The 15,643-nt window shown below is 49.4% G+C and overlaps 1 protein-coding gene across 1 annotated transcript in view; it reads right to left on the bottom strand.

The window, feature by feature from the left end:
* The window catches only part of plekhd1 (pleckstrin homology domain containing, family D (with coiled-coil domains) member 1), an 80,064-nt gene that overhangs the window by 34,317 nt on the left and 30,104 nt on the right, over positions 1–15,643 (bottom strand). The window contains exons 6-11 of the mRNA XM_055641016.1: positions 12,078–12,130; positions 11,505–11,599; positions 9,395–9,488; positions 5,688–5,869; positions 4,578–4,710; positions 1,606–1,750 (exon numbers count right to left, since the gene is read on the bottom strand). Coding sequence (XP_055496991.1) covers positions 1,606–1,750; positions 4,578–4,710; positions 5,688–5,869; positions 9,395–9,488; positions 11,505–11,599; positions 12,078–12,130 — 702 coding nt within the window. The remainder of the gene's footprint in view (positions 1–1,605; positions 1,751–4,577; positions 4,711–5,687; positions 5,870–9,394; positions 9,489–11,504; positions 11,600–12,077; positions 12,131–15,643) is intronic.

Here is a 15,643-nt window from a genome sequence, read left to right as displayed (position 1 = left end):
TCCAGAGTTAACTCCCACGTCATCCGAGCTGCTGACAGTTGGCAAGTTTAGTGAATGAAGATCGTGTGGTCCCAACCCCTATGCTCATAGATCAAAGATCGTGTGGTCCCAACCCCCAACCCCTATGCTCATACATTTCTCCCACCATTTTGGTCAGCTTGTTCCTTTTCCCTCCCCCTCATCTCCCTCCTCCCCCCCCACCCCAACCCTATTAGTCGAGTCCCATATTTTGCTTTTATCCCACTTCCCCCTCCCCTGTCTCTTTCCACCCATACCCCTCCCTCTGGCCTCACGTTTCACTCACGCAAATTGGTTTGACGAACAAAGGGGTTGTACTGGTCAGGGACAACCACACTCCAAGAGAACAATGGCTTCAAGGAGCTTCTCAGTGGAGATTGAGGCTCCAAAAGGCGCTGGTCAGGCCGCATTTAGAGTATTGTGTGCAATTTTGGGCACCATGTCTGAGGAAGGATGTGCTGGCTCTGGAGCGGGTCCAGAGGAGATTTACAAGAATGTTCCCAGGAATGAGTGGATTAACATATGATGAGCGTTTGTCGGCACTGGGCCTGTACCCGCTGGAATTTAGAAGAATGAGGGGGGACCTCATTGAAACATACAGAATAGTGAAAGGATTGGATAGAGTGGAGAGGATGTTTCCACTAGTGGGAGAGTCTAGGACCAGAGATCGAAGCCTCAGAATTAAAGGACGTTCCTTTAAGAAGGAGATGAGGACGAATTTATTTAGCCAGAGGGTGGTGAATCGGTGGAATTCTTTGCCATAGAAGACTGTGGAGGCCAAGTCAATTAATATTTTTAAAGCAGGGATAGATTCTTCATTAGTACAGGTATCAGGGGTTATGGATCAACCATGATTGAATGGCGGTGTAGACTTGATGAGCCGAATGGCCTAATTCTGCTCCTATCACTTATGATCTCATGACCTTATGGAGAGATGGGAGAACAGAGGTCGGGTACGAGATGGACAAGAAGCACTATCCTTCTGAATACCACACACTTCGTACACTCACCATCTGAAGCTAGACTCACACCCAGCTTTGTGCCTCCTGACCCAGTGCCCCCTGAGTCAGTGCCCCCTGAGCCAGTTGCCCCCCGAGCCAGTTGCCCCTGAGCCAGTGCCCCCCGAGCCAGTTCCCCCAGACCTAGTGCCCCCTGACTCAGCCTGCCTAGCAGAATTGCCTCTATTTTAATTCTCTCCACGAGAATTCCCCCCTTCAGTCTGAAAAAGGGTCTTGACCCGAAACGTCACCCACTCCTTCTCTCCAGAGATGCTGCCTGTCCCACTGAGTTACTCCAGCATTTTGTGCCTGTCTCTCCCTTTGATACTTGCGCAAATTCATCCATCACACCACCCTCAAGGAACTCTGCACCCTTGGAGCCAAACCAAAAACTCTCTCCTCCGCCCGCTCCTCACTCACTGCCTGAATCTCTCCCCTTTGAAGAAGGGCCATCGGTTTGGCTGGGAGGGAGTGGGGGGGGGGTGGGGGGGGGGGGGGGGGGGGGGGGGGGTAGGGGGGGGGGGCAGCAGGGGGTTAGACCATGCCACAAACCATTTGCGTTCCCGCGGCCATCTTCCTGCTCACTTACTCCTCAGCTCGCCCACGTCTCCCTTCATCCGCTCGGTCCTCTCGACAGTGCGCTCGTTGGAGGACAGCCCTTGCTCCAGCCGCACCAAGGCCTCCTCCGCATCCTTCAGCCGGCGCTCCAGCTGCACGCGAGACTTCATCTCCTCCTGGCCCAAGAAACAAGGCCCCATTTGAGTTAGAGGGAGATGTCCCTCTTGTCTCCGGCCCCTGTGCCACTGGGTTAGTCTACAGTGTGAGGCAGGATTCATACGGTCGGGGGCATGGATAGAAAAGGTTTGGAGGATAGACACATGCTAGAGTAACTCAGCGGGACAGGCAACATCTCTGGAGACCAGGAATGGGTGACATTTCGGGTTGGGACCTTTCGTCAGACTGAGAGTCGGGGGGGAGGGTGATTAGATATATGGAAGGGTACAACGAAATTGTACTGCGTAAAAAGGACAGCGCAAGGTGTGAAAACAACAGATCAAAGCAGACGTTGTTCAAGGGAATATTAAATGGTTCATTGTTAGCTGAGCAGAAGGTGACAACGGGGCACTCAAACAGCAAGATTCATCTGGACAGTGAAGCTCCTTGGAGAACTAGGATGGGGGAGGGACAGAGAGAGAGGGAAAGCAAGGATTACTTGAAGTTAGAGAAGTCAATATTCATACCGCTGGGTTGGAAGCTGCACAAGCAAAATACAAGGTGCTTTGATAGAGATTATGGGTCAAACACAGGCAAGGGGAAAGGCTTAGATGGGCACTTGGAAAGGATGCAGAGAAGATTTACTAAGATGTTGCCAGGATTTGTGGGCTCGAGCTATAGCGAGAGGTTGGGCAGGTTAGGACTTTATTCCTAACAGCCCACCAGCCTTTGGCTGAGTCATAGTCATAGAGTGATAGAGGGTGGAAACAAGCCCGCCTGCACAACTTGCACACACCAGCCAACATGTCCCGGCTACACTGGTCCCACCTGCTTGCATTTGGCCCATATCCCAATAAACCTATCCTGTCCATGCATCTGTCCAACTGTCTCTTAAATGTTGCGATAGTCCCTGCCTTAACTACCTCCTCCAGCAGCTCATTCCATACACCTACCCTTTGCGTGAAAAAGTTACCCCCCAGGTTTCTATTAAATCTTTTCCCAACCACCTTGAAAAAATCTGCCATACTTTTCTATTTAATGTTATTTAGTTAAGTTTAGAAATACAGCGAGGAAACAGGTCCTTCGGCCCACCGAGTCTGCACTGACCAGCGATCTCTGCACACTAACACTATCCTATACACACTAGGGACAATTTACAAAGTTAACCTACAAACCTGTACGCCTTTGGAGGAATCTGGTGATCCTGGAAAAAACCCCACACAGGTCACGGGGAGAACGTCCAAATTGCACACAGACAAGCACCCGTAGTCGGGATCAAACTTAGGTCTCTGGTGCTCTAAGGCAGCAATGCTACAGCTGCGCCACCCTTAAAGCCCTGTCCCTCTGTACGAGTTCATTCAAGAGCTCTCCCTAGTTTAAAAAAAAATCAAACTCGTGATAAGCACGTAGAATGAACGTAGCGGGTACGTCGGAACTCGGAGACGTCTCTTAGTGGCTCATAACGCTAACGGCAGGTACTCGGGAAACGCGGTAAGCTCGGCAAGACTAATGAAGATTTTTCAACATGTTGAAAAATGTCCACGAGAGCCCGGAGTACCTACGAGCGGCCATTACCGTAAATCTCCGAGTTCGAATCAGGGCAAACTCTTGAATGAACTCGTACAGTGGGACAGGGCTATTAACATTCTTGACCTCCTTTGTTCACCACAGATTGTGGTTCTTTCTTTCTCCTCTATCCCTCTTTATCTTTGGGATACATTTCCACCAAGCATTGCATCAATAGCTTGATTGCCTTCCACTCTTCATCTGTTCACCTCTGCCTGTTTACCTAGACCTCTCCAGGTAACTGGGGAAGGTGAAACAAACCTTAAACCAATGACACCAAGCATCAAAGTCAATCAATGCACAAATTGATTCAATTACATCCATAAACACCTCGTCGGAATCTGCCTCTGAGCTAACCCACGGCTTTTATACCCAGTCCACTCCACCCAACACTTCCTTCCCACGGTGGGGACATAAAAAAAAGACGACGTCTAAGACAAAAACGTGGACACAAAATGCTGGGGTAACTCAGCGGGACAGACCGCATTACTGGAGAGAAGGAATGGGTGACGTTTCGGGTCGAGACCCTTCTACAGAAGAAGAACAAGAAGAAGGTTTATCAAGAAGCTTTTGTTTACATACAGACAGTGGTTGCTGTCAGGAAGGTTCTATCAGAAGAGGTGATTGGGTCAGGTACAGTCACTACATTTAAGAGACAATGTAGACAGACACTTCAATGGGCAAGGCGCAGAGGGATATGGTCCTAATGCAAGCAAATGAGATGGTATTATCTGGGCGGAGAGGATAGCAGGGTTAGTTTCCGTGTTGTATAACTGGGACTCTTCACACTGCTACATTTGCCCCTATTAAGCAGAGGTCACTGGTTTTGGATCTGAAGTGTTTTCCTGGCAAGTGCATCTGGGTGATCAGGTTTTAAAGTACCCAACCAAAGCACAGGCAGGTCCAGAGGTTGCGGGAGTCCCAGGAACAACCCCTCCTGTGATTTATCCGAAGAGTTAATTACCCATGTGATCTCAGCGCTCCACAGGTTCTGCTCAACATTAAGGAGCAGCACACTTCAGCAGCGACGTGGTCAGAAGCAGGCAACAGCCACTCACCCTACACCCCGTCCCCTCACCTCCCATGCATCACTCACCCCTCAATCCTCACCCCTCAACCCCACCTCAACCCCCGCTCCCAACCCTCACCCCCTCACACAACACTAACCCCTCATACCTCACCCACAAACACCTCAGACCATCCTCTGACTCTCACCCCCCCCCCCCCCCCCCCCATGCCCCAGGGTATGTGTCTGTTGCTGGATGTTCCCCGGCGCCTCACCCTCAGCTCGCTCTCAGTCTGCTGTTTCGCGGCGGTGAGCTCGGACAGTGAGAGCTGCAGCTCCCGGGACTGGCTGGAGTAAAATTCCCGCTCCTCCTGCAGCGCCAACGATCGCTGCTCCCTCTCCCGCAACCTGCGGACACCACGGGGGGCTTGGGGTCAGTGCCCCGTCACTCCCCCCCGGCCAACCCCACAGACCACTTACCCCCCTCTGCTGACCTCTCCCCTCTGCTGACTCTCTCCCCCTGACCTCTCCCCCCGCTGACTTCTTCCTGCTGACCTGCTGACCCCTCCCCCACTGAACTCTCTCCCCCAATTAACCCCTCCCCCCACTGACCCCTGATCATCCCCACCCACGGACAGCTACCCAGACCCATCCTCACTGACCGTCCACCTCCAACCCCCCCCTCCCCACCCACTGACTACCCATCCCCCACTGACTGTCCAGCCTGCCCATCCTCCACTGACCCTTCACCTCTGTCCATCCCCCTATCTCCACCCTCCCCATCTCCCTCCCTGTATTCCTCCCTACAATATACCCACTGGCGTTACTCCCTCCTCTACATGCACTATATAATCCCTCCCTGCAGTAAACCCTCTCGACTGTACACCCAGCCTGTGGTACACCCTTCAGTCTGCCTATGCTCCATAACTACCTTGCTCGGTGCCTTTCCTGCTGTCCACCTTGCCTATAGTATCACCTCCCAGAAATGCACCCTCCTTTCTTGCACTTTCTCCCTCCCTCCATCTCCATCTCCCTCTCTTCCACTCTCCCTCCTTTCTAACCCTCCCTCCCCCTCTCCCTCCCTCTTCCCTCTCCTTTCCTCTCTCTCCTCCCTCCCTCTTTTCCCCCCTTCCTCTCTCCCTCACCCTTGCTCTCTTCTCCCTCCTCCCTCCCCCCTCTGTCCCTCCCTCTCTCTCTCTCTCTCCCCCCTCCCCTCCTCCTCTCCCCCCTCCCTTCCTCCCTCCCTCCCTCTGTTCCTCCCTCCCTCTGTTCCTCCCTTCCCCCCTCCTCCCTTCCCCCCCTCTTCCCCCCCCCCCCCCCCCCCTCTCCCCCCTTCCCCCCCTCTCTCCTCCCCCCTCCGCTCTCTCCCTCCCTCCCTCTCTCACCTTTCTTCCGCCAGCACTTTCTCTCCCTGCAGCTTCTTCATGTCGTCCTCGATGCGCTGCAGGATGGTGCGGAAGGAGCCACTGGACTCGGACAGCTGCACGTTCTGGCTGGTCAGCTGCTGTGTCTGCTGCTCGCTGTCCTGCAGCTTCTCCAGGGTCCTCTGCTTTTCCTGCGACAGAGTCTGTAACAGCGGAGAGAAAGGCAGGTCAGTGCAGGCCGGTTTGAGACAGCTCCCGGCGACCCAGTGCCAGTGAGCAGCAGAACAAACCCTTCCCGAAGAAGGATCACGTCGCAAAACATCACCCATCCATTCTCTCCACAGATGCTGCCTGCCCCGTGCGTGACTCCAGCACTTTGTGCATGTCTTCGGAGTGAACCAGCATCTGCAGTTCCTTCCCACACTAACTCCACTTAATGTCTGTTTTGGAATGGGCATGAACCTCTAAAGAGGTTCACCTCTCTTATCAAAGTGCTGGACATACACAGTGAGTGGCTCAGGCGTGCCTTGCTGAATAGACTATCCTAAGGGGTGCAGGTACATAGTTCCCCAAAAGTGGCCACACGGGGAGACAGAGTGGCAATGAAGGCATTTGGAACATTTGCCTTCATCAGTCAGTGCATTGAATATCAGGGTTCGGACATCATATTACCACTGTACTTGAATTTGGTGAAACCGCACTTAGAGTATTGAATGCAGTTCTGGTCACCAAGATATATGATGAGGCGTAGATAGCTAGTGTTTAAGAAGGAACTGCAGCAGCAGCACCCGCCGAGTTTCTCCAGCATTTTTGTGTACCATAGGTAGCTAGAGTTTATTTCCCATGGGAAGTGTATTAAAAAAAGAGGACGTATGTTTAAGGTGAAAGGGAGAAGGTTCAAAGGGAATCTCAGGGGTAGATTTTTCACGTAAAGAGTAGCTAGTATCTGGAATGAGCTGCCAGAGGAGATGGTGGTGAAGACAGTCATAACATTTAAGAGGCATCTGAGAGGTGCTTGAATGAGCAAGGCACAGAGGAATATGGAATTATTGCAGGCAAATGGGATTAGTATAAATAGACATCGTGGTCAGCAAAGACAGAGTGGGCTGAAGGGTCTGGATCTACGGTGTAGAACTCATCGCATCCACACGTGGCAATGTTGGCATGCATCAGTGATGGTCAATGCACAGATCAGAAGGGACCACAAGGAGTTTGGGCTCCCAGGCAAAATATGGGTTGTGATCCTTGAATTTGAGAGCAGAGGCAAAAGTCACTGAAGATTTTAAATCGAATTATTTGGATACTATTTTAGTGCAGGGAAAATGGGGATTAGTATAAATAGACATCGTGGGCTGAAGGGTCTGGATCTACGGATCTACGATGTAGAACTCATCGCATCCACACGTGGCAATGTTGGTGTGCATCAGTGATCTGGTCACATGCACAGATCCCAGAAGGGTCACAGGTGGACAAAGAGTTTTTGGGCTGGGCTCCAGTCAGGGAATTGAGAATAAAATGCACACCAGCATCTGGGTTCCTTTACAGTTAAGGTAATGGCATTGTGAGGATGCACTGGTATTGCGTTCAATCGAAAGGTTGGAAAGGTGCAGATAAATTTAAGGATGTTGCCAGGACTTAAGGGTCTGAGCTATGGAGAGACATTGAGCAGGCTAGGAGTTTATTCCTTGTAGCACAGGATGCTGAAGGGTGATCTTACAGAGGTGTATAAAATCATGAGGGGAATAGATAGGGAGAATCCACAATCTTTTCCCCAGGTTAGGGGTTAGTAAAAGCTAGAGGACATAGGTTTAAAGTGGGAGTGGAAAAATATCTTCAAAACCTGAGGGAAAACCATGGAACATGCTGCCAGAGAAAGTAGTTGAGGCAGGTACAATAACAATATTTATAAGGCAGGGATATGAGGCCAACTAACTTGGATGGTCACCTTGGTCAGTGTAGGCGGGTTGTATTAAAGGGCCTGTTTTCGTGCTGTACGACTATGACTCTCTTCAGGGTTGGTACTGGGTGGTCCGATTTTGCAGAGTCATTATGGATAGATAAAGGTCTATTTTCCTGAAGAAGAGGAGGCTGACGGATGACCTGATAGTATATAATTCCGCATCTGCTCCACTGGATGAGGCAAATCCACACCAAAGGACATCTGAAATGTCCTCATTATTCAGAGTGAGTAGATTGGCTGCAATCCAGTGAATGGTGGAGCATCACCAAGGAGTGTGGACCCTTCACTGTCCACAAACTCTCAATGAGAACTTCTCACAGTCCAGAAGCAATATAATAGACTATAGACAACAGACAAGGTGCAGGAGTAGGCCTTGCGGCCCTTCGAGCTAGCACCGTCATTCAATGTGACCATGGCTGATCATCCCCAATCAGTATCCCGTTCCTGCCTTCTCCCCATATCCCCTGACTCCGCCATCTTTAAGAGCCCTATCTAGCTCTCTCTTGAAAGCATCCCGAGAACCTGCCTCCACCGCCCTCTGAGGCAGAGAATTCCACAGACTCACCACTCTCTGTGAGAAAAAGTGTTTCCTCATCTCCGTTCTAAATGGCTCACTCCTTATTCTTAAACTGTGGCCCCTGGTTCTGGACTCCCCCAACTTTGCGGGAGTCCAGAACAATGAGTGCTCTTCACAGTCTCCCCAGAACACATCATCGTCCACAAACTCTCAAGGAGAACATTAAAGCAATGCGTACAATGCACTCTTCTGCATGGATTCATATCCTAAACTCTGTTCTTAGATATCACACACTGGTAACTCTGGAACTGTGATTCTCCAAACTCTGCGCAACCAGGCCCCCTCATTGCCAGAAGATAGACACAAGATGCTGGAGTAACTCAGTGGGACAGGCAGCATCTCTGGACGAAATTGATTAGGTATGCAAGCAAAGAATTTCACTGTGCCTTCTCACATGTGACAATAAACTATAAGTAAAGGAAAGACTTTCAGGTCAATGATCTCCGAGATGATCAGTTCCATTGCGACATTAACTCTTTTTCACTCTCCACGGCCGCTGTCTGATCTGCTGGAGCCTCTCCCTGTTTTTACTTCAGATTCCGGGCATCTTCCACGATTCTCGTTTCCCATAATGACATATAATTGACCTAAGTTTGCTGCCAATGAGGGGGGACCTCATTGAAATGAACAGAATAGGGAAAGGCTTGGATAAAGTGGATGTTGTGCGGATATTTCCGCCAGTGGGAGAGTCTAGGGCGAGGTCATAGCCTCAGAATTAAAGGATATTCTTTTAGGAAGATGAGGAGGAATTTTTTTAGTCAGAGGGTGGTGAATCTGTGGAATTCGCTGTCACAGAAGACTGTGGAGGCCGACAGTGGATATATTGAAGGCAGAGACAGATAGCTTCTTGATTAGTACGGGTGTCAGGGGTTAGGAGAAGGCAGATGAATGGGGTTAAGAGGGAGAGATAGATCAGCCATGATTGAAGAGACTTGATGGGCTGAATGGCCTAATTTTGCTCCTATCACATGATGATCTTATGGTCTTTAATGCTGAATTACTCAAGCATCAAGCTGGGCATTGTGTCAGTCCTTCAAAACAGGGTTTGACGGAGTTGAGAGGCATTGAGCAGTAGGCGACACAGCACAGCCAAGGAGCCAAGAGTCAGCGCTCCTGATGTAGTCAGCATCAGCCTGGAGCCTGCTCTCAACCATCACTCATCCTTCATCTATGCCTCTTTCAAACACTCACCTCTAAATTGTTTTGCAGGGATTCTGATAGTTGGTGCAAATCTTTCTTTTCTTCCTCAATTGCCGTTAATGACTTCACCGTCACCTCCAGCTCACTGCAAACAAATAACACCCGACTCATTACCACTTCTGCATGTCCGCCAACCTTAGTAAAAGAAGTTTGCAGTGATAATAGTAATAGCAACTCAGAAAAATATTAACGGATGTACCAGAGGAATTTGAGTATTAACTAGAAAATGTGGAGTGTGGATGTCGTATAACGTGACTTTTTTGGATGAGTTACCATAGAGGTATGTATTCAATGTAGGCTTCAAGGAGCCATGCAGTCGTTTCAGTTTCAGTTTCAGTTTAGTTTATTGTCACGAGTACCAAGGTACAGTGAAAAGCTTTTGTTGCGTGTTATCCAGTCAGCAGAAAGACAATACATGATTACAATCAATCCATTTACAGTGTACAGATACATGATAAAGGGCCTGTCCCACTGTACGAGGTAATTCAAGAGTTTCCGCTGTTTCGAACTCGGAGAATTACAGTAATAGCCGCTCGTAGGTACTCGGGGCTCTCGTTGACATTTTTCAACATGTTGAAAAAACTTCACGAGTTTACCGCGTTTCCCGAGTACCTGCTGTTAGCGTTACGAGCCGTTAAGAGATGTCCTGAGCTCCGATGTACCTGCTACTTACATTCTACGTACTTACCACAAGTTTGATTTTTTTTTTAACTCGGGAGAGCTCTTGGGTAAACTCGTATAGGGGACAGAACCTTTAGGGAATAACGTTTAGTGCAAGGTAAAGCCAGCAAAGTCCAATCAAGGATAGTCCGAGGTAGACAAAAATGCTGGAGAAACTCAGTGGGTGAGGCAGCATCTATGGAACGAAGAAATAGGTGACATTTCGGGTCGAGACCTTTCTTCACAAAGTTAATCTGAGGGTCACCAATGAGGTAGATAGTAGCTCAGGACTGTTCTCTGGTTGTGGTACAATGATTCAGTTGCCTGATAACAGCTGGGAAGAAATTGCCCCTGAATCGGGAGGTGTGCTGTTTTCACATTTCTATACCTTTTGCCTGATGGGAGAGGGGCGAAGAGGGAATGTCCAGGGTGCGACCTGCCCTTGATTATGCTGCTGGCCTTACCGAGGCAGCGAGAGGTATAAATGGAACCAATAGAAGGGAGATTGTTTTGTGTGATGGTCTGGGCTGTGTCCACAATTCTCTGCAATTTCTTGTGGACCTGGATGAAGCTGTTCCCTAAACAAGCTGTGATGCATCCTGATAAAATGTCAAGACCCTCATTTGATACCATCAGCAGAAATCAAAGCTCATGTAATTAGGGACAAATTCTTGTTCTCTTTGTATTGTTACATAGTGAAAGGAGCAATAACCTGTGCACTCAGATTGGAAGGGTGTTAAATGGTGCTCCACTCATCCACTCCATGGCCTAATCTGTTCACAATGCTCTTGATCCAGACAGCATAACTGATTAATGTATGGAACATTGCACACTGAAGAGCACAACAAAGGAACAGGCCCTTCAGCCCATTCGCCTCATGATCTACACTCCCATTACATTGGTCAGTGTCAACTAGGCAGCCAATCGCACCATACACTACACTCTTTCTCAGCTTTCTCCCCACTATTCCAACCAGTCCGAGAAGGGTCCCAACCCAAAATATCCATCCATTCTCTCCGCAGATGCTTCCTGATCTGCTGGGTCCCTCCAGCACTTTGTGTATTGCCCAAGATCCCAGCATCTGCAGTTCCCTGTATCTTCAGATGGGATTAATGTCAGATTAGTGTAAATGGTCATGGAGCCAGAGGTGTATCTGGCACGTAAACAGGCCCTTTGGTCCTACATGTACATACCAAATGCCTATCTGAGCTCTTTCCATTTGCCTGTGGCATCATAGACTCCAGTCACTGATGTTTAGTCAAGGGTTAGTCTAGTCTATGAGTCTAGCCTACAGCCAGTGGTGTATGGCGGTGGGCACAGACTCTTTTGTTTAGCTGGGTGTGGAACTACCTGTCCCTGATCTAATGTGATGTGAAGGTGAGTATCAGTATCACAATCAGGTGGGCATGAGCCCCAAACAACCGGCCCGCCGCAGTTTTACCTCTTTATCTGTTCTTGCTCCAACCTCAAATCCTGCACCATTTCCTCAATCTTGTTTTTCTCCGCCTCAAGGATATGGTTTAGTCGCTGCAGCTCCTGCAATTGAATCAACATCCATGTAAACATGTACAGCCACAATGGAGATGGCCTTCAAAGCAACGCTCTCTCACTCTCACAGGCACTTCTGAACTCAATGTGGATCTTTACAAACCGGTTGAACACAGTGCTAAGTGCAAAAAACTTAAATCTTCAAGACATTGAAGCAACAGAGAATGCGTGTGTCCAAAAGTAAAACTGATGGTTAGTGGGAAAGACAGAGAAGGGAAGGAGGGAGAGAGGACAGAAGGAGGGAGAGGGATGATGGAGAGAGGGAAAGCAAGAGGAAGGGAGGGAAGGAGGAGGGAGGGGAAAAGGGAAGGAGAGGAGGGGAGAGTGAACGGAAGAAAGGAGAGAGCGGAGAGGAAGGAGGGAGGGATGAGGGAGACACACAGAAGAAGAGAAAGAGGGGAGAAGGGAATGGATAGGCAGAGTATAAAAGTGAGGGGATTAATTTTGTGATTCTTTGTTCTCTAACCTCTTTCTGCTCCCGTTGCAGACACAGTTCCTCGGTCTCCTCCATCAGCTTGTCTGTAAAGCACATCCACACAGCAGCTGTTAGTTAAATGCTGCCAGTAAGCAGTGCAAGACCAGTCTACGTCCCAGCAGTGGCCAGAGTAGGTATCAGTGGGGACGAGACTGAAGAGTGGCAAGTGTTAACGTTGGACTGTGTGAACCGTTTCATTACTGAAATTACTGTAATGGATCGGACAGGTTTGGAGGGATATGGACCAAACGCAGGCAGGTGGGACTAGTGTAGATGGGACATGTTGGCTTGTGTGGGAAAGTTGGCCCGAGGGACCTGTTTCCACATTGTATCACTCTATGACTCTACTGCACCAGAAATCCCACTTCAATCTCACCAGGGCATTTTGAACTTTTCAATTCAGTTCAGAAAAATCTGTAAATGGAATATTGGGTGTAGCTGCGGGGTTGTGGGGTTGTTGGATTGTCACTAAATGCCCAGTTCAGTTTTGTTTATTACTTTCATGTGTACCGAGGTACAGTGAAAAGCTTTTGTTGCGTGCTATCCAGTCAGCGGAAAGACAATACATGATTACAATCGAGCCATTTACAGTGTATCGGTACATGGAAAGGGAATAACGTTTAGTTCAAGGTAAAGGTTCATGAATACCTTTTTTGAGAGACCAACCCCTGTCCTTGCCCCATCTGAGAGTAACTGTTATCTCATTGACACATTCTGTAGGGAGCAAATAGAAGATCCCACCAAACCAGGAGGGTCCTGATGACTAAAGGGCCTGTCCCACGAGCATGCGACTCCATGCGGCAAACGTGACCTAAAGGGCCTGTCCCACCGGCATGCGCCTGCATGTGGCAAGTGCGACCTAACGTGGTCGCTTGAGCCGTGCGGCCTCGCGGGGCCGGTCCCACTTCGATCGCCGGAGCCGTATGGAGTTGTGCGGAGCTGGTCCCAACATCGCGCGGGGCTCCGAAAAACTGACCGTGTTCAAAAATTCTGCACGTCAACTGCCTGCCGGCCCGCAGCCACCTCGACGCTGTACGTTACATGCGAACTTCCCGCGGACTTCGCTCGAACTTCATGTCACTCACTCAACCTCCACACGGCCCCCGCTTCTGGTTTGGTTGTGCTTGCCGCATGCAGGCGCGTGCTGGTGGGACCGGCCCTTTAGGTCGCGCTTGCCGCATGGAGTCGCATGCTCGTGGGATAGGCCCTTAACTTACTGATAATTAATTAAAAGTAACAATCTGGTATTGATCCAGTCAGGCATTGAGGTGTCTGGTCACCTTGGTACGGATATAGATCAAAAGGGAAAGTGGGCTACGGAATGGCAGGTGGAATTTAACTGCTAGGGTCCTAGGGAGCGTGTTAGAGCAGAGACAACAAGAGCGCAAGTACATGGTTCCCAGAAAGTGGCAACGCAGACAGACAGGATGGTGGAGAAGGCATGTGGTATGTTTGTCTTCATTGGTCAGGGCATTGAGTACAGGAGTTGGGACATCATGGCATAACTGTACACAACGTTGGTGAGACTGCACCTGGAGTATCATGTGCAGTTCTGATCACCACTCTACAGGAAGGATGTGATTAAGTTCGAGAGGGTGCAGGCCTGGAGAGGAAATTTCCACTAGTGGGAGATTGTAGGACCAGAGGAATTAAAGGACGTTCCTTTAGGAAAGAGAATGGCGGGGACTTGAGGGCTTAAGTTACGAGGAGAGACTGGATAAGTTGGGGCTTTTTTCTGTGGGATGTTGTGGGCTGAGGGATAGTCTGATAGAGGTTTACAAAATCTCTCCCTCCTAACCCCATTCTCCTGCCTTCTTCCCATAACCCCTAACACCCGTGCTAATCAACACAGTTGAGGCAGGTACAATTACATTTATAATGGGACCAGCATAGATGGGGTATCTTGGTCAGCATGGGCTTTGGGCCAAAGGGCCTGTTTCCATGCTATATATCTCTATGACCCAGGCTCGGGGGATGACCCTCTTGTGGTAGGCAGCTCTGCACACTGCAGCACCATCAGTTCCCAATGCACATCACTTATTCCTGGATTAAATTCAGCAATAGAAATGGACCTGGAGGAGGAGTGACTGACCATAGCTGATTCTGCTGTTGGTCACCGTATCAATTCAGGAGGCCTCTGCTGCTTGTTCTAACCCACAGAGGTAATGGTGAGCAGGGGTGCAGGCGTCACAGAGGTTTTTGGCGTTGTGGGTCAGGAGGAGGATGGTTTAAGGCTGCGGCGGGTGTCGACCAGCTGGGAAGTGGAACGAGGCAATGAGATTCCAAGAGTCAAGTCAAGTCAAGAGAGTTTATTGTCATGTGTCCCAGATAGGACAATGAAATCTCAATGAAGTGTGGCATTTGCTTGGAAGATCACACACAAGGTGTGACGTACACAGGAGGTGTTTGGGCCCCAGTGACTGCTGATGAACCGAGGGTGATAAGATCATACGTGATAGGAGCAGAATTAGGCCATTCGTCCCATCAAGTCCACTCCACCATTCAATCATGGCTGATCTATCTCTCCCTTCTAACCCCATTCTCCTCCCTTCTCCCCATAGCCTCTGACACCCGTACTATTCAAGAATTTCTCCATTGATCTCCACAGCCTTTTGTGACAAAAAAATCCACAGATTCACCACCCTCTAATTAAAGAAATTTCTCCTCATCTCCTTCCTAAAAGAACGTCTCTTAATTCTGAGGCTATAACCTCTAGTCCTAGACTCTCCCACTAGTGGAAACATCCTCTCCCCATCCACTCTATCCAAGCCTTTCACTATTCTGTACGTTTCAATGAGGTCCCCCTCATTTTTCTGAACTCCAGCGAGTGCAGGCCCAGTGCCAACAAACGCTCATCATAGGTTAATCTTGGGGTACAGGTCCATATATTGCTGAAAGTGGCAGCACATTGGGACAGGGTAGTGAAGAGGCCAAGTGGGATAGTTTATTTCATCCACCGTGGTAGAAGATACACGAGCAGCGATGTCACATTACAACTTTATATAACACTTGGTTTTGGCTACAGCTGGAGTTCACTACAGAAAGAATGTAGCCAACTGGAGAGAGTGCAGGGATATTCACCAGGATGTTGCCTGGATACAAGGTATTTGGTTATGGGGAGAGATTTGATAGGCTTGTGCTTATTTCCCTAGAACTGAGGGGTGACCAGATAGAGGTATACAAGTTATGAGGGTAGGCAGTCAATCCTTTTTCCATAATGAGAATCTCGAATTAGAGGCACGGTGGTGCAGCGGTAGAGTTGCTGTCTTACAGCGCTTGCAGCGCCAGAGACCCGGGTTCGATCCCGACTACGGGTGCTGTCTGTGCGGAGTTTGTGCGTTCTCCCCGTAACCTGCGTGGGTTTTCTCCGAGACCTTCGCTTTCCTCCCACACTCCCAAGATATCCAGGTTTGTACGTTAATTGGCTTGGTGTATGTGTAAATTGTCCCTAGTGTGTGTCGGAGAGTATTAATGCGCGGGGACCTTTAGTCTGTGCGGACTCGTTGGGCCGAAGGGCCTGCTTGTGCTCGGTATCTCTGAACTAAACTAAACTAGAG

Source organism: Leucoraja erinacea, chromosome 9, assembly GCF_028641065.1.
Source record: "Leucoraja erinacea ecotype New England chromosome 9, Leri_hhj_1, whole genome shotgun sequence".
NCBI classification, from domain to species: domain Eukaryota; kingdom Metazoa; phylum Chordata; class Chondrichthyes; order Rajiformes; family Rajidae; genus Leucoraja; species Leucoraja erinaceus.
Note: the sequence above shows the minus strand (reverse complement) of the source record. Positions and strands in the feature narration are given on the sequence as shown.